Here is an 18,940-nt window from a genome sequence, read left to right as displayed (position 1 = left end):
CTGCCTCACCACAGTCTCTTTTATCCACTTGCACACAAACCCAATGCATTGACCTACATGATGGGATGGTGTACAACCTTTGCAAGTCTGCAAACTTCACCACTGATGAGACACTGGCCCAGATTATTCATAGTGGTGTTATGAACAGCATCCCTGGAAGCATTCCAGATCACGTTGGATGGGGCTCTGAGCAACCTGCTCTAGCTGATGTCCTTGCTCTCTACAAGGGGACTAGACAACCTTAAAGGTCCCTTCCCACCCAAACTATTCTGGATACACACTAAAATGCACTGTTTGGTACCTGTTTCAACAGTTAAACAGTACCATCAAACTCCAGCACCAATGCCTACGTCCTGCTGCTACTTAATTCACTAGTGTTGACGAAGCCAGCAGAAACAACCACCTCTGCCAAGTCTGGTTCCACTGCTACTCGTGGGCCTGACTCCAGGATTTGGGAAAAGGGCCCCATTACTATCATTTGCACATATAAAGCTCAGGGAAAAAAAAAAATCAATGCAGCACTAACTAGAACATTTAAGCCATATTTTTCTTTTCCCCTCCCATTTTCTGCTCCTTATTCCAAAATCTCTTTCCCATACATGTTAGCAGCCTCTCTTCTTCACACAGTGTTAAGACCCCTGTTCCTTTCCCACAGGCACAGAATTCTGCAGAAGGAACCTGTGGTATTTCCACTCAGGGATGCTGAGCAGAGGGAGGCTGCAGGCACAGCCTGGCAGATGCCTACCCTGCCCAATCTTCCTCAGAAAACACTCACGTACTGGTGTCTGTTGTGAGGGTGCCAGCGAGCCAAGCTGTGACATAGTTGATTGCTGTACCACAGTGCTATCCAGCTGGCCACAGATGGTCAAAGAATGGAGCAGGGGAGATTGTCACATGAAAAACTTGCTGTTCCTCTGGCAGGGGAAGCTATGAGACACAGCAGGGTGCTTTTAGAAGACTCCCCTGGTGTATGACTGGCCTGTTCTTGAAGTCCACAGCTCCTTGTGAGCCAAAGCTGCCCTTCAAGCACAAAGGATACCTGTTGAAGCTAGTCTCAGCAAGACATACTGACAGAGCTGAAGCACTACACCAGTGTCTTCTCACTGCTATCCCTATTAAAGGAGGGGGGGGGGGGGCGCAAGAGGATGTGGCCAGACTCCTTTCAGTGTGGCCCAGCAACTGGACAAGGTGCATTGGGCACAAACTGGAACCCAGAAGGTTCCATCTGAACAGGAGGAGAAACTTCTTTCCTCAGAATGCCAGCGCCCGGGAAGAGGCTCACCAGAGAGGTGGTGTCATCATCTTCTCTGCAGAGATTCCTAACCCACCTGCATTTTGTGACCCTTGACAACCTGTTGTAGGTGACCCTGTTTTAGTGGAGGCTGGATTAGATGATCGCCAGAAGTCCCTTCCAACCCCCACCATGCTGTGATTCTTTGTTTCACACAATGGATGATACAATGTTCTGTTCTTAGGGGCTCCCCACTCTGCTTACCAAGGTCTCAAAGCACAGCTATCATACTTGCCTAATCTTTGGTAAACATTTAAATCGTTTAGACAACAAATACATACATGTATATGCACACACACCACACTGCTTTTCTGGAGCTGCTGCAGCTCCGCGGAATGCTCTACTACAACCTGCCTGTACCAGGCCTTACCCGGTCCCACTGACAGGGCACCCTCAGGTTCAGAGTTAACCTCCGGATTTTTCTGTGGCCTCAAGAAGCTGCCTCTGTGCTCCACATAGCTCTACAGGCACCAGAGGCAGAGGCAGAGCCCGAGCCCGAGCCGAGACCGGAGCCAGGCCGCCCCCTGGCCGCGCACACTGAACTCCGCCGCCGCGCCCTGAGGCAGGGGTGCTCCGCCTCGCGCTGTGGGGTGGGAGACGGGAGCGCGCGAGGCCGCTGATTGGCTGCAGTGCAAGAGAGGCCCCGGGCTCCAGGTTGGCGCAAGGGAGACGGCGCGCACTGGCAGCGCACGACCCCAGCCGCCGATTGGCTGAGGTGAAAGGACGGAGGGCGCAGGGGGAGCGCACACACGTCCGCCGCCGGGTGAGGGAAGAGTCGTGCCTCGTGATTGGACAGCCAAATGGGTGTCGTACAGGAGCGGGAGGGTTGGAGGCTTCGCTGCTGATTGGCTGAGGGTGTCGGAGAGGGTGGGGTGAGGCGGGGCGCGGCGGGGCGCGGCGGGGCGCGGGTTCAGATTGGCGAGGGTGCGCGCGCCCCTGCAGAGGTGTGTTGGGATTGGTTGGAACAGGGAGGCTGACGGAGGCGTTTGGGCCGTCCGCGCCTGCGGAGCCGCTGCCGCCGGTGGCTGGAGCCCACCAGGACGGTACTTCCCGCCCCCCGGCATCCCCGGACCGCCGTCCCTGGGAGAGGTGCGTGCTGGGCGGGACGGAGACAGGCGCTAGCGGGGCCGAGGCGGGCGCGCTGTGAGGTCTGCTACCGCCCGCGGAGCGGGAGGGTGCGGGGCCTGTTAGGGAGGAGGATGCCCCTGCAGTGCCGCCTCTGCCCGTGCAGGGTTCAGGGACCGGCGGGCACGTCCGGGACGCACCCTTCCTGACCGCCAAGGTGTTGGCGGCAGCACCGAGCCAGAGCCCTTCGCGTCAGCCCCGGGAGCTGCGTGTGCGCTGACGGGCTTCGCCGAGCTGCGGGCCTGGCGCGGAGGAAGCGCCGAGCGGGACGGCCGCCGGGAGGCCTGGGGAGTGAGGGAATGGAGCTGCGCTGCCGTCTCGGTGCTTCTAAACGGGCCCCAGATACCTTGGAGAGAGCCTGGCAGATTCACCTGCCCCGCGCCCTGCCGGCGCTGCACTCCTTGTGGAGGCTGTTGGCTGGTAGCAGGAACAGTCCTGGCACCCGAGTGATTCTGGCTGTCTCGTTCTTTCATCTTGTAGCAGACAGATGCTCACGTAGACACAGAACCTGCAGGCTTCATTACTTTTGTAATTAACAGGAGACACAATCAGGGAGAAGTGGCGTAGTCACAGTTGTAACTGCAAAAGAGGGGATGAGAGGTTATTTTTCTGTGGAAAGCCTCATCTTGGAAAAAAAAATCCACGTTTTTCTTCCCATCTTTTTAGATTGTCTTTAAATGCTTGAAGAAACTGAGCCCAGGAAAGTGGAAGTCGTCCTGAGAGACTTCTCAGTGTAATTCAGGTAATGTGAGCTGTTGCAACTGCCTGTGATATTGAACTAAAGACTTTGGTAGGTAACTGATTTCAGTTGCCTGTTCACATTCACAGAACTGATAGTGAAGTGTTTCATTTGTGACATGCTTCTGGAATGAAGAAGTGATTTCTGTACTTTATGTGAAATACTGGACATGGAAAAGTATTGCTATGTGAAATGCAATCCTGTATTTAATAAACCTTTCACACAACAGCTCTCATAGATGAGGAAGGTGAAGCCAATGGATGTTCTTTTGGAGACCTAGGAGAGCCTCATTGGTGTGCAGAGCATGAGCATGGTACTTTCTTTTTCAGAGGGGATTGATGAGCCGTGGAGAATGGGGTGGAGAGCACAAGGATACTTGGAAGTTGTTTCTGTGCTGCTTGAAAATGTGTGTCCAATAGAATCTGAGATATTCAAATTAGGATTTGATCAATAGTTGAGCATGACTGCCCCTTGAAAATGGTTTGTGCTTTCAGTTTTCTCACTCTGGTTCCCAAAACTGAAACTATAGTCTGGAGTGGCTGCCGAGTGACAAAACATTCCATGTGCCTCAACCAGTGACTCAGAGTCAGAAGTCTCAGTTACAGGTTATAAGTTGGGAAATAATGGACTAGACAATTGGGCTTTTTCTTCTCTTCTTTTTTCTTTATCCTGTTAAGTGTCTATGACCCTGTACTAGTAGATGGTATTGGACAGTGCAGGGCAGATTGGGCAGTCAACTCTCACCAAAACATGGACATTTGACAAAGACTGGCTGTGACTTATCACAGAATGAATCAACCAGGTTGGAAAAGACCTCAGAGATCATCAAGTCCAACCTAATACCTCCTGACAACTAAACCATGGCTCCAAGTGCCACATCCAATCCTTTTTTGAACACCTCCAGGGATGGTGACTCCACCACCTCCCTGGGCAGACCATTCCAATGGCCGATTACTCTTTCTGGGAAGAACTTTCTCCTCACCTAGAGTCTAAAGTTCCCCTGGTGCAGCTTGAGACTGTGTCCTCTTGTTCTGTTGCTGGTTGCCTGGGAGAAGAGACCAACCCCCATCTGTCTACAACCTTCTTTCAGGTAGTTGTAGAGAGCAGTAAGGTCTCCCATTATGCTGCAGTCTTTGCTGAAACTCTTCCAGACTGGTGAATTCACGTACTGTTCCCAGCAACACTGTTCCTCTGGCCATTAAATTCTTATTGTGCTTTCATCTGTCCAGGATGCTAGACCAGAAGTGGCTTGCTGAGCTTATTGCTTTGACCATATCAGCCTACTTACATCCTCTTTAGGTTTCTGCTTCTTACCATTATTCTTGTCTTTGATTTGTAGCTGTTTAATGACTTACCCTAGTCTGCTGCTGAGGTGGTCTTTGGTACCAAGAAGGGAGCACCTCACTCTGGAGTTGGAGGCCTGCAGTTTGTGGTGTTCCCCATGGATTAGGACTTGGTATAACCTTATTCAATAGGGAAAGAGTGGACCCTAGTGAGGCTACAACCTCATGGCCTAGGTCCAGTTCTGGGCTCCTCAGATCAAGAGTGACAAGGAACTACTGGAGAGAGTCCAGCAGAAGCTACAAAGATGCTGAAGGTGCTGAGGCCTCTCTCTTGATGAGGAGAAGCTGAGAGACCTGGGGCTGTTTAGGCTGGAGAAAAGCAGCCTTAGAGGGGATCCTCTCAGTGGTTAGAAATAGCTAAATGGGGGTAGGGAGGCAGTGGAAGAGGATGGAGCCAACTCTTTTCAGTGGTGCCCAGCGATGGGACAAGGGGCAACAGGCACAAACTGGAACCCAGGAAGTTCCATCTGAACATGAGGAGAAAATTCTTTCCTGTGAGGATGCTGGAACCCTGGACCAGGCTGCTCAGAGAGGTTGTGGGGTTCTCCTTCCCTGGAGAGATTCCTAACCCACTTGGACATTGGTGACCCTTGGCAACCTGTTGTGGGTGACCCTGTTTTAGCAGTGGTGTTGGACTAGATGATCTCCAGAGATCATGTCCAAGTCATCCTGGAGTTTGCCTACTTGTTAAGTGCTCTCACAATTTAAGAGGGCATATCCAGTAGACTTCCATGTTACACTGACCCGAGTTGCCCATAGCAGTAGTAGATAACCCATCAGTGGAACCATTCCAGGTCACATTGGACAGGGCTCTAAGCAACCTGCTCTAGTTGAAGTCACCTCTGCTCACTGCAGGGGAGTTGGACTAGTGACCTTTAATGGTCCTTTCCTTCCTACCCAAACCTGCAAACTTGCTGAGGGTGCACTTGATCCCACTGTGTCATTGATGAAGGTATTAAAAAGCACTGGTCCTACTATGGACCCTTAAGGGACACCACTTGTCACTCATCTCCATTGAGCCACAGCTGTGGTTGTGATCCTACAGCTTGTAGAGCAGGGTGGACAGCACGCCATTTGGAAGCGGGTGTGCTGTGAAGTACACACATCAAAATCTTTCCTGATCTGGTTATGAATGCAACTGAAATAGGCTTTGGGGTTTGGTGGGTTTTTTTAAGCTTTGCATAATGAGCAAGCCTGCTTGTCACGAGAGGCTCACTGGGACTGCAGAGTGGATTAGCCAAGCTGGGTGGGCACGGTAGAATTACACCAGGGAGAGAGTTGCTGTGGTGACAGGCAGGATGCTCTGTAAAAAGCACAACAGGGTTCTTTGAGTTTGTTTGTTTATGGTACATCTTTTATGCAGTGTTTATGAAATCCTATCTTTTAATTATTGTGGGTTAATCTTTTATCTATTGATATTGGAGTAGAATGATTACATAAAGGGAAACACTGAGTCAGTAGGAAGGCACTGGTGGTTTTGACAACTAGTTTGTGCACGGCCAAATTTTTGAAGGAAGTGGTGTCTGTTTCTAGCAATTCAGATAAAACGAATGTTTTCTTCTACCTGGGACTATATCTGTGTTCATTTTCCCATTGCCTGTTCCCCATTCTGCTCTGGGTGACCCTGCTTTAGCACAGGTGTTGGACTAGATTTCTAAAGATCCCTTCCAAGCCCCACCATGCTGGGGTTCTGTGAAATGGCAGATGTACTTTTCAGATTAATGTAAATTCCCTATTCTATACTTTCACAGTATTTTAATAACTTCCATAACTTCAAAAACATTATCACTTTGTAGACTTGTGAAGTTGAGGATAGTTCTACAATTCAATATATGACATAAAATTGTCATTATGTAAAGAATTATGCTTGAGTAAGTGTTGTGGTTGTGTTGTTTTTTTCTTTCATTTCAGTTGTGATAGTAAAAGTCCTTCATGGTTCCAGGAGTTTGTCACTACCTCTGTGATGGGTATTTGCCATCTCTGCAGATTCCCAAAGGAGCAGTTTGTGGCAGCATTTTCCAGTGGCTGAAACTTGTAATCCAAGATGATTACCTCTGAAGTGAGGTGGGAAGGCAAGGTCTTGCATGGATTACTCTGGTGAAGATGGAGAAATCATGAAATCACAGAATGCTTTAGGTTGAAAGGGACATTTAAAGCTCATCTAGTCCAACCCTCCTGAAGTGAACAGGGGCATCATCAACTCAGGTTGCTCAGAGTAAGCAACAGAGAACTGGAGATGATGGTATTATCTTTTCCTAGCATGAATGGGTTGGGAGGAGAGTGATGTTTCTGCTTTGTGCTGTCACTGACCAGCCAAAGATTAGGGTCAGTTTGCATTTGTTCAGTGTTCTTGTAGGTGTGATACCCTGCTGGTCATGCATTCCTTACTCTGTTTATATTTGATCACATCATGGTGAGGGCTCGGAAGGGAGTTCTGCAGATCATCTAGTCCAACCCCCCTGCTAAAGCAGTCACCTACAGCAGGTTGCCCAGGATGGTAGTTTTCCTGTAGGTTTGAAATTTCTCCAGGGAAGGAGACTCCACAAGCACTGTGGGCAGCCTGGTCCAGCAGCCTCAAGAAGTTTTTCACAGTATCACAGTATAACTAAGGTTGGAAATGACTTCAAGGATCATAGAGTCCAACCTATCAACACAGACCCCATGACTAGACCATGGCACCAAGTGCCATGTCCAATCCCCTCTTGAACGCCTCCAGGGACGGTGACTCCACCACCTCCCTGGGCAGCCCATTCCAATGAGGAACGACTCGCTCGGTGAAGAATTTCCTCCTCACCTCGAATCTAAACCTCCCCTGGCACAGCTTGAGACTGTGTCCCCTTGTTCTGGTGCTGGTTACCTGGGAGAAGAGACCAAGCCCTTCCCGGCTACAACCACCTTTCAGGTAGTTGTAGAGGGCAATGAGGTCACCCCTGAGCCTCCTCTTCTCCAGGCTAAACAATCCCAGCTCCCTCAGCCTCTCCTCATAGGGCTTGTGTTCAAGGCCTCTCACCAGCCTTGTTGCCCTTCTCTGGACACGCTCAAGTGTTTCAATGTTCTTCTTAAACTGAGGGGCCCAGAACTGGACACAGTACTCAAGGTGCGGCCTAACCAAAGCAGAGTACAGGGGCACAATGACTTCCCTGCTCCTGCTGGCCACACTATTCCTAATGCAGGCCAGGATGCCATTGGCCCTCTTGGTCACCTGGGCACACTGCTGGCTCATGTTCAGGCGGCTGTCGATCAGTACCCCCAGGTCCCTCTGCATTTGGGAGCTCTCCAGCCACTCTGACCCCAGCCTGTAGCTCTGCATGGGATTGCGGTGGCCAAAGTGCAGCACTTGGACTTGTTAAATGCCATCCCATTGGATTCTGCCCATCTGTCCAGTTGGTTGAGGTCCCTCTGCAGAGCCTTTCTACCCTCTAACTGACTAACATCTGCTCCTAACTTGGTGTCATCTGCAAACTTGCCGATGACTGACTCGACCCCCTCATCCAGATCATCAATGAAGATGTTAAGGAGGACGGGGCCCAGCACTGATCCCTGGGGGATGCCACTGGTGACTAGCTGCCAGCTGGATGTGGCACCATTCACCACCACCCTCTGGGCTCGGCCCTCCAGCCAGTTCCTAACCCAGCACAGAGTGTAGTGGTCCAAGCCACGAGCTGACAGCTTAGACAGCAGTTTGCTGTGGGGGACGGTGTCAAAGGCCTTGCTGAAGTCCAGGTAGGCCACATCCACAGGCCTCCCCACGTCCACCAGATGGGTCACCTGATCATAGAAGGAGATCATGTTTAGGTGAAAAACCTGGTTTAACAGAGAAAAGAGCAAACGTAACTCCAAGTTTTGCTAGTAAATATTTCATTCTATGGAAGAGATGAGTTTATAGGTCTCTCTTGTGTTCTGCTAGGCATTTCTGGGAACCTGCAGATTTAAGTGGCTAGGAGGGGTTTTGTTAAGGTTCAGGGTTTATTTTTGTTTTGGGCATTTGAGCAAATAGTTACATACATGAGGTGAAATCTTGCTGTGTTCCAACAATTCAGATGGTTTGGAGCTCTACCTGGACTGGAATTCATTTTATCTTGAGCTGATGTGGAGCATTTAAAGCATCTATTTTAAAGCATCTCTTTTGAAAGAGCTTTTGGAGGTTGTCAAAGAAACCCATGCTGGAATACTGTTCCTTGTTCCATCTCTGATTAATTTACCTAGTATCACTTTTTACTAGGTGGGAAGATAAGATTGCTGGTCTCATCCTGGAGCTAAGACCAGTGCTGTGGTTTTCCATGGCAGTGAGTTGAAGCAGTGAGGATTGGTTGTGGATGTGTTACTGCATGCACTATGCTGTACAAACTGAACAGATGGCATTTTACGCCTTGGAAAAAAAATCTCAGTTTAAATAGAAGTGGCAAGGCATGGAATAGGGAAATGTGTAGTTCTTAGTACTAAATTTTACTTCCTAAACTTCTTGATTCTTGGAAATGAACAGGCGAAGTTTACTGTATAATAGGTGTTTAGGAGGAGACTTGATGGGGTGCTTGGTGCCATGGTTTAGTTGATTAGGTGGTGTTGGATCATACGTTGGACTCGATGATCTTGAAGGTCTCTTCCAACCTGGTTTATTCTATTCTATGTGTTTTAGCAAAATCCTCTGTAAGAGTAGCTTTTGATCCACTTTATTTTATATGAGGTAAAGATCCATTGCCTTCTGTAGAATTTCACTGCAAGGTGATAATCCAGCCTCTTAGCCTTAGTCCAGTGGGTTTTTCACTTGTGCCCTTCTACACCGAAGTAATTTTTGACTAGTAATGCTCTTACTCAAGTGTTTGAGTCCAGTACTTGTAAAAAAGCTTTTATCTTTAAAAATCTGTGAGAGATCCAGACCTTTAAGTGTTTGGGAAACTGCTACTAGAAGATGCATTTTGTATCTCGAGGGTGCTCTGTTACTCCCCTTGCTGTAGGTACTGAAGTAACACTTTAGAGTGTTTTTAAGACTTTGGTGCACAGTTGCTTATGCTGCATTTACTTACCTCTTACAGTTGTTGAGAGATACTGATTGTTTATCTTAAGTAAATTTTAAATAGAATGCATCTGTTCTATGGGAACAGTGTTAAAAATAATGAATTAAACTGGGAGAGTTATCAGAAATGGTTAAAATAAGCTTTAAAAGCAGCTGTTATCAGTCTACTGGCATAAGTAAAGGCTCATCTTTTGTCTTCCTGAGTTTTAGTCTGTGTTAGATGTGTCCTCCTGATAAAACTTCCAGATTGTTTCTTTTAATACTAGGAGGCATAGGGAGATGAAGGAAGTCATATCAATTAGATATATTAATGCTGACTGCCACTAAAAGGGAGATCAGAATATGAACTGAGAGGGAATGAAGGACAGAGAAATGAGTAAGACAGCGTTCAGGCATTTTGGACAGAGAATGAGATGAGGGGATGAAATCAATCCTTGTGGATTTTTTTTTTGCTCAGATTTGCAGCCAAATAAGAATACTTAATCTTTTTACTGAAATCTGTCTGAGCAGAATAAATGAAGCAACTTGCTATCATAAATAAATTGTGTTTTTATACTTCAACCAAGCATTTATGGCAATTTAGAAGTGATTTTAAATTACTTCAGTCAAATGCCTGTTGAAGCCACAGAAGTTTAGAAGCCCAAAGCAAATGATTGAAGTATGAAAGCAGATGGACAGCAAGAACTACTTCTGCAAGTACAGACATGCCCTGGATTTTGATTCTGTATTTTCATCCCAGTGGAAGGTTCGCTCAGATATTTAAGAGTGAAGGAGCTGACAAGGGATGAAAGCTTTTCTTTAAACCACCCCTGAAGACATGTTCCATCTAATTAGCAAATTAGCACCAAGTTACTCAACTTCCTTCACTGAAAATGAAATAACTACATTTGAGATCAAGATAACCTCCAAACTAGTATTCTGAATTTCTTTTTTCATTATAAGTTCTTTCTGAACATAAACAGGTACAGTACAATTTGACCCTCACACAGCAGCTGCAGTCTTCCTATCACAGAATGTTAGGGATTGGAAGGGACCTGAATAATAATCTAGTCCAACCCCACTTCCAGAGCAGGGTCACCTTGAGTAGGTCACAGAGGAATGCATCCAGGTAGGTTTTGAATGTCTGCAGAGAAGGAGAGTCCACAACCTCTCTGGACAGCCTGTTCCAGTGTTCTGTCACCCTCACAGTGAAAATGTTTTTCTTTATGTTTGTGTGGAAGCTCTTGTGGTCCAGCTTGCACCCACTGCCCCTAGTTTTATCACTGGACATCACTGAGCAGAGCCTGGCTCTATCCTGCTGACACTGCCTTTCACATCTTCATAAACATGAATGAGGCCACCCCTCAGTCTCCTCCAAGCTGAAGATACCCAGCTCCCTCAGCCTTTCCTCATATCCCTGACATCAAATATTATTTCTGCTGGTAAAATGCAACAGTGAGACTCTGAACAAACTCAAATTTAGTAGTTCATAAATCAACTTCTATTTCTGTGCTCTTCTCTTTGGCTAATGAGGCTGTGCTTCAGTGCAAACTGTTGTCCTTAAAGGATTATCAAATCATGAATATCAGAATTGCCTTTGGAGTATTATCTTAAGGGTGGAAATATAAAATAAACAAAAATTGAATTTCAAGCAATAAAACCAAACCATCTCTCACCAAGGAGCTGATTTAGTGACTTGGAATAATCAAAAAGCAGTGAGGAAGCACCTGGAATTGCAGATACAAAACTCAAATGACAGAGTTTCAGTGTATGGCCTCTGATGCAGGAAGTCAATGTAGAATCATACAGTCTTTAAGGTTGGATGAGACATTTAGGATCACCAAGCCTAACCATTAGCCCAGCACTGCCACATCACCACTAAACCATGTCCCCCAGGCCTCATCTACATGGCTTTTAAACCCCTCCAGGGATGGGGACTCCACCACTGCCCTGGGCAGCCTGTTCAAGGGCTTGACAACCCTTTTGAGGAAGAAATTATTCCTCATGTTTAACCTATACCTCCCCTGGTGCAACTTGGTGCCATTTCCTCTTATCCTATTGCTTGTTCCTTGGGACAAGAGACCAACCTGGTTCCAACTTCCTTTCAGGGAGTTGTAGAGAAGGAGGTCTCTCACAAGCCTCCTTTTCTCCAGGTTAAACAACCCCAGTTCCCTCAGCCATTCCTCACTTGTGCTTTAGACCATTCAGCCAGCTTCATGTATGGTGGCAGCTAGGGAAGCACAGAAGTGTGTTCTCTCAGATGATGGCTGTAGTTAGTGCAGAAATAAGGCAGCTGCATTGGCTGAGATTGGTTCCACAGCCTGTCTCCCTCCCTTCCATTTGAGGAGGAAAAGCTGCTGCTTTAGGCCGTTACCTACAGCTGATGAGCTCCAAGAAGAGCAAAACCTGTTAAGATAGGTCCTGTAGTATTGGCCTAACAGTCTGCAGAGTGGCTTGCTCATGTTGGGTTTGTGCTGAAGCTGCAAGTGTGCTGATGAACCCCAGAAATGAGTGGTCTGGAGTCATCAGTGGCTGAACCTGTTGGAGCAAGGCAAGGGGAAAACAGTCATTAGGTTTTGCTTTAGATTTCTCTCATTGGTTTTGATCTAGCCAGGTGCACATATCTCATGCATGCATCTGTGGGGAGCGTGGGAGAGACCTTTTGAAGGTAAAGAATAGGGAGAACTGTTAAACCAGCAAGGAATATAAACAGGAAAAGGAAAAAGAAAACAAGACAAAGAAGAAAAATGTTTCAGCTCATGGTGCTACTGAAGATGTTTTAGATGGTGACTGTCTGTAATTCTTCACTCTTATTGGTATGGAATTTATAAATTAGTTTATATGTTAAAACTGTCATAGATGTTAGTGGTGAAGCAGTGTTGCTGTAGCTATTGAAAGAGGGAGAAGCTGAGTGGATAAAGCACAACTTTTTGAAGGTAAACTTTTTGAAGGTTTGCATCAAACCTACTCAGCTGTAGTTTTGTGAAGTACTGCATTTGTTGTGCTTTAAGGTGAGCATTACATTGCAACAAATGTAAACAAATCACAGAACAGGAGAATGGTTTACACTGGAAAAGACCTTTAAGATCTTAGAGTCCAACCATTAGCCTAGCATTACCAAGTCTGTTGTTAAACCTTCACCACATCTACACAGCTGTTAAATCTTCAGGGTTGGGGACTCCACCACTGCCCTGGGCAGCCAGTTGCAGGCCTTGACAACCCTTTTGGGAAAGAAATTGTTCCTCATGCCCAGCCTAAAGCTCCCCTGGCACAACTTGAGGCTGTTTCCTCTTGTTCTGTCACTTGTTACCTGGGTAAAGAAACAAACCTGGCTCCAACTTCCTGAGCCCCCTTTTTTCCAGGCTGAGTAACCCTCAGTACCTCAGCTGTTCCTCACAAGACTTGTGCTCTAGACCCTTCACCAGCTTTCTTGTTCCTCTCTGGACATGCCTAAGCACCTCAATGCCCTTCTTGTTGTGAGGGGCCCCAAACTGAAACTAGAATTTGAGATGTGGCCTCACCAGTGCCCAGTACAGGAGGACTATCCATGCACTGGTCTTGCTGGCCACACTATTGCTGATCCAAGCCAGGATTCCATTAGCCTTCTTGGCCACCTGGGCACACAATGGCTTATCTTCAGTTGCTGTTGACCAGCACCCCCAGATCCTTTTCTGCTGTACAGCCTTCCAGCCACTAATAACTGTTATCATTTAATGATTTTGTTCTGGTATTATTTAACTATAATTAAACTGTGTTTCTTTAGTGACTGCCATTACTGCAGTGCAGATAATTCCCTGCTGATTGTCAGCACTATGAATGTCAATAAATCTTAGATCTCTCATGGAACTTGAGGCTTATCTTCCCATTACAGTAAAAACCAATCCTTTAAAAAAATGCATTTATACATAAGGTTATAGACACACACTTAAAAGTACAAATAAATTACCATTACAGTGTCTTGTTAATTTTCAACAGGCACAGCCTCTCATCTGAATACTTAGAAGAGGCAACTGAGAACAGAAACTGAGCAAACTGAGAACAGTCAAAGGACTGTGGTAGTTTAGCTCTGGCCTGGAGGCCAGATACCCACCAAGCCGCTCTATCACTCCCCCTCTTAAGTGAACAGGGGAAGAAGGGAAAGAAAATATAACAGAAGCCGGGGAATAAGATAGGAGCAATTTAATAACACTAATAAGCAAACAGCAAATAGACCGTGCGGAAGCAAAAGAAAGCAGAGAGAGAGAGATGTTAGTCTCTACTTCCCATCAGCAGGACAGTGGTCGGTCTCGGGAAGTAGGGCTCTCTAAGCTTGGTGGTTCCTTGGGAGGATAAACGCCATGGACGAATCCCCAAACTTCCTTCTTTCACTTCCTTCTTATACCTGAGCTGACCTCATATGGTATGGAATACCTCTTTGGCCAGTCTGAGTCAGCTGGCTCAGTTGTGTCCCCTCCTAAGATCTTGCCCACCCATCAATGTACTCTTGGGGCAGGGAAATGTTGAAAGGATTTCGGAAAGCATGCACGGACTCCCATGTTGGTGAGGCAGGAATCGTTTATTGGTACAGAACAAGCAGCTTATATAGGAAAAATCGAGCAGGGTAAGCAATTCCCTGACATTCTTGCACCACTGCTGCTAATTGGGTTTTCTCCTTTGATATGCAGCTGTCCATTGTTATCTTCATCCCATATCAGGTTGGTCTTCTCCAGCATGGAGACAAGCGTCCTCTTGTCTGGCACGTCAGGTTGTTTACCACGGTCAGCTCTTCTTTATCATCAAGCCATCCTTCCAGTATCAGTGGCCTGTTGTTCTTTCTCGTCCTGAAACCTTCCATAGATACTTTCTGCTTTCCTACAACTCCCCATTTTTATATTGTTTAAAACAGCAGCCATCACTTGTGTCCTGACCATCCTCGTATTCCTAAAAGCTATGATTACAAATACCATTAACACCACAATTACAATACCATTCACTACCAGGATTCCACATATAACCCACACTCGTAGATTCAGACCTGAGAACCAATTTTTTGGATTCGACCAGCTAAGATCTTTGTTCAGTGCTTGCCATGTTGAATCAATCCACACCTGTTGTATATTTGCTAATTGCAGTTCCAGCTGATGCTTCAATGTTTGGACATTATATTTCAAGGAGCTATCGAAGGCCCCTTGTAAGTGTGATCTTACTGAGTTCCAATCATGCTGAGAGTCATTCCAAGACAAGGATGTTACACACATGTCCTTCTTATGATATTCCCAATCGCACTGCAGCATCATATGGGTCTGCAAGGCAGCTTGTTGGTCTCCTAACCAAACAATGCTGGCTTCAAGTGCATATAGCCTTGCCATTATTTCCTCATCGATAGCCTCCTGCATCTGCAAATCATTTGTCACATTGGTTAATAAAGTTCTCACTGTGTCTGCAGTTTGTATGCCCTTTGTCAAAGCTGTAACTGAAGCAGCAGCAGATGCTAATATTATGACAGCTGATATTATAGCAAAAATTAACCATCCCACAAATCTTTTTGCCCTTTTTCTAGAGTCTTTTAGTCCCTGGTCTAATAGCCTGATAACATGGTCCAATCCATTCTCACTCTCCCATCCTCTTGTCATATTCACTGGAATCCATACCTCTGCCCTTCTTCGGAATGGAATAATCATGCTCCGCTGATCAATGTCTTTATCAATAATACAAGTCTTAAAACTAATATTGCTACAACTAAGATGATATATGCTTGATTCGTTATAGATTATACAATCAATGCCTATTCCTAATACATATGGGTGGGTAGTACACACAGTAGCAAAGGAACTACATAGTACATGTTCTACTAAAATGCCTTTACATGAGAGGTCTTTTATATTGTGACAAGGCAAGTCCTTCTGACAATACATCAAGGAATCTTCAACATTAGAGTTTAAATGAGAAACACAACCTCAAAACATACAAAACTGCTACTGCCAGGTTTCACACACACACCCCTTTTTTTTTTTCTCTTTTTTTTTTTTTCCTTTCTTTCTTTTTTTTTCCTTGGTTTTTTTTCTCCTTTTTTTTTAAATTTTTTTTTAAATTTTTTTTTCTGTCCTTAATGATTTCACCTGGGTCCTTTTACAATTTTTTGGTGAGCTGCTGGATCACGCTTCACCCCCCTGCTCACCACTTAGGGGAGAAGCCCTTAGCCGCTCTGGGAGGCACACCACTCCCCTCACCTAATGGTCCTACCAAGAGGAGAGCAGTGGGTTCAGCCCTGTCCTTGGGCTCAGGCCAGCAACTCACAACCACTTCTAATTGCCTCGTGGCTAGTCCATCTATCGCTTCTGTTTGAATGCCTTTCTTCTGACCCACCAGGAGACAAAGGGGGGATTCAAAATGATGTTTTAGTTCTGTTAAGATATCATAGGACAGAGACTGATACACGGGAGCATTCCCACCTCCTGGTCTGTTTTCCATCACTACTGGCATCGCATGCATCTGTAACATTTCTGTATTTATAAAACCCTTATCATCTTTATCCATCAAAACATCAGAAATTGAAATCTGCAATCGTGTAGCTACACTTGGAACATTAGAATAAACTTTATTAGAATAAACCAAACCAGGTTGGAAGAGACCTTCAAGATCATCGTGTCCAACCCATCAACCAATCCAACCCACCCAAACAGCTAACCCATGGCACCAAGCACCCCATCAAGTCTCCTGAACACCTTCAATGACGGCGACTCCACCACCTCCCCGGGCAACCCATTCCATAGCGCAATCACTCTTTCTGTATAGAACTTCTTCCTAACATCCAACCTGAACCTCCCCTGGCGCAGCCTGAGACTGTGTCTTCTTGTTCATGTTCATTAATCAACAATCCATTAGACATTTTAACGCTATCCTGCACATTGCCTCCTTGATAAAGCATCCCGTTATCCCTCACCCCCATATTACTTATAGTAGCGGCAGGAGGTACACAAACACCTCCATAAGGTGGCTGGGGGGTAGACAAAGCCCCCGCCTGCTGGGGTATAGGAACCGAATGAGGCTGAGGGTAAAAACCTGCTGGAAAAGGAAAGGGATAGGGAACAGAGTTAAGAACTTCAGTAGTGGTATTTAAGGGAAGAGAGGAAGATAAACTTGGTGCTGTGGGTTGGAAAAGTGGCTGGTTTGATTTGTCGAGCGATTCTTGAGTAACGGAGCTGTCAGAATCAAAAGAAATTAGTTTTTCATCAGTTACTTGAGTTGGTTTTAACTTTGCATCTGGTTTTCTTTGTTTCTTCTGCTCCGCTTGAGGATTTGCTCCTTCTGTAGCTGCGACGGCTGCCTTAAGCGGAGGTACCTGTGGATATAAACCTGGCTGCTTTTCTGTAGCGGTGGAGCCCTGATCGAAAGGATCATGCGGCTCTGGGTCTGAATCAGAGCCTCTGTCCCCGTATTTTGCATTTGCATCAGGCAATGTCTTAGACTTCTTAAGGGGCACGTCAAACGGCCTCTTTCGCTGTTGAACTAGGAGCTTTTGTGACCGTGCTCTCATTAGCGGGTCATCAGTGCCTATTCTTTCCTCCCCCGTGTGCCCTGCGGCAACACCGCGTGCTTCTGCCTGTGTTGTGTTGTTTGTAGGAAGCTCATCCTGCTTCTGAGGGCCCGCACGGGTAATGGGAGTATTTAGAGTCCCCGAGGGTGAAGTGCTGTTAGATTTACTCATTAGCGTGGTCAGCGCTAGCCATAGTATGCGCCACGTTATTAAAATGTCCGGTGAAAAATCATCCCCGGATTTTTGTGCTTCTGAGAGGGTCTCTCCAACCCTGTTCCACTCTGTTAATTCGTATGTCCCTGATTCAGGATACCAGGGGCAATTGCGATTTATCCACAGCAAAAGAAGGGTAAGTTTTTGAGAGCTCAGTCTGTACCCTTGCTCTTTGATAATTCGCATAAGCACGTCATGGTGCAATTGCTGTGATCTCGTGGCTCCCTGGCCCATATTCTTCCCCGGCCGCAGTCCCCGTACCTGACCTGCAAGTGTAGGGGATGGACGCGTCGTTTTCTCACTTCTCCTGTTCAGCTCACTGGGGGTGCAATCCGAGGGTGAGTCTGGACAAAGACCTCACTGAAATTCCCGATACGGGCGCCATTTTTTCGGAAAGCATGCACGGACTCCCATGTTGGTGAGGCAGGAATCGTTTATTGGTACAGAACAAGCAGCTTATATAGGAAAAATCGAGCAGGGTAAGCAATTCCCTGACATTCTTGCACCACTGCTGCTAATTGGGTTTTCTCCTTTGATATGCAGCTGTCCATTGTTATCTTCATCCCATATCAGGTTGGTCTTCTCCAGCATGGAGACAAGCGTCCTCTTGTCTGGCACGTCAGGTTGTTTACCACGGTCAGCTCTTCTTTATCATCAAGCCATCCTTCCAGTATCAGTGGCCTGTTGTTCTTTCTCGTCCTGAAACCTTCCATAGATACTTTCTGCTTTCCTACAAAAGGACACAGCTCGGATACTGGATTCAGCCGTAGCCAAAACACTGCTGTGTTATCGACTACTGCTGCAAAAACCCACAGCCCTAGAACAATGCTGTGAGGAGAATTAACTCCACCTCAGTTCAACCCAATACAATCTCCACCCCTTATTCCATACCATTTGCATCAATCTCAGGTTCTACGCATTTCAATACATTTAACCATCTCATTTGATTCTTACACCAAAATAACAAAAGAACACAAAAAATTTCTTGCTTACATTCACAACCTGATCTACATACTTAAACTATCTCAATACTCCAACATATAGAGACTTATATCAATGTCTCAGTCCTCTCTTGAAGAAAGTTTTTTCTGCTCCTGCAGATGTCACTTGGGAATATTCAAGACAGGAGAAGCAGAATATTCTGTTCTTGGACACCAACTCCAGCTGGTCTCAACCACTGTGTCATTCTTGATCCTTGCAAAACTCCATCAGTCTAGGTTCTTCTTACTTCATTACTTTCTGCAACATGCAACTCACATTATTCACATTCCAAATTACCTTTCTCCCAGTTTTAGGTCTCTTTGAGGCACACACTGAGTCTCCCCATTTCTTTTCGTTACCCACCATGTACATCCAGGCCCCTGAGCAAAGACAATCCCACGAATGCGTTTGCCTTTCCCCATGGGAGGAGCAACCCACACTGCCTTTCCTAGCCACTTTCCCATGTGTACTACAGGGACTTTATCTCCCCCCACAGTGTGCAAGGGTTCTGTTTGGGCAGGACCAGGACAGTTAGCAGATCTTCAAGAATTAACCAGCCAAGTGGCTTCTGCTAAATTTGCATCCCAGTGCCTCCATGCTCCATTACCCAATGCTTTCAGCATAGTCTTTAACAGTCCATTATATCTTTCAACCTTCCCAGAGGCTTGTGGGTGATAGGGAATGTGATACACCCATTCGATGCCATGTTTCTTGGCCCAGGAGCTGATGGCATTGTTCC

The 18,940-nt window shown here is 46.3% G+C and overlaps 1 protein-coding gene across 3 annotated transcripts in view; it reads left to right on the top strand.

The window, feature by feature from the left end:
• Positions 1 to 2,200: 2,200 nt before the first annotated feature.
• Positions 2,201 to 18,940, top strand: part of DTNB (dystrobrevin beta) — a 505,091-nt gene continuing 488,351 nt past the window's right edge. For 2 of the 3 annotated variants that reach the window (XM_068143073.1, XM_068143070.1), the window contains exons 1-2: positions 2,201 to 2,380; positions 3,083 to 3,158. Coding sequence is in view for 1 of the 3 variants with exons in the window: in XM_068143069.1 (XP_067999170.1) it covers positions 6,543 to 6,562 (20 nt within the window). In the remaining 2 variants the exon portion in view is untranslated. Of the gene's footprint in view, positions 2,381 to 3,082; positions 3,159 to 6,542; positions 6,563 to 18,940 lie in introns of those variants that run through there. The other variant, XM_068143069.1, reaches the window with a different exon arrangement.

This window comes from Melanerpes formicivorus, unplaced genomic scaffold, assembly GCF_026170545.1.
Source record: "Melanerpes formicivorus ecotype bairdi unplaced genomic scaffold, bMelFor1.0.p_v2 SCAF_9, whole genome shotgun sequence".
Classification (NCBI taxonomy): Eukaryota; Metazoa; Chordata; class Aves; order Piciformes; family Picidae; genus Melanerpes; species Melanerpes formicivorus.
Note: the sequence above shows the minus strand (reverse complement) of the source record. Positions and strands in the feature narration are given on the sequence as shown.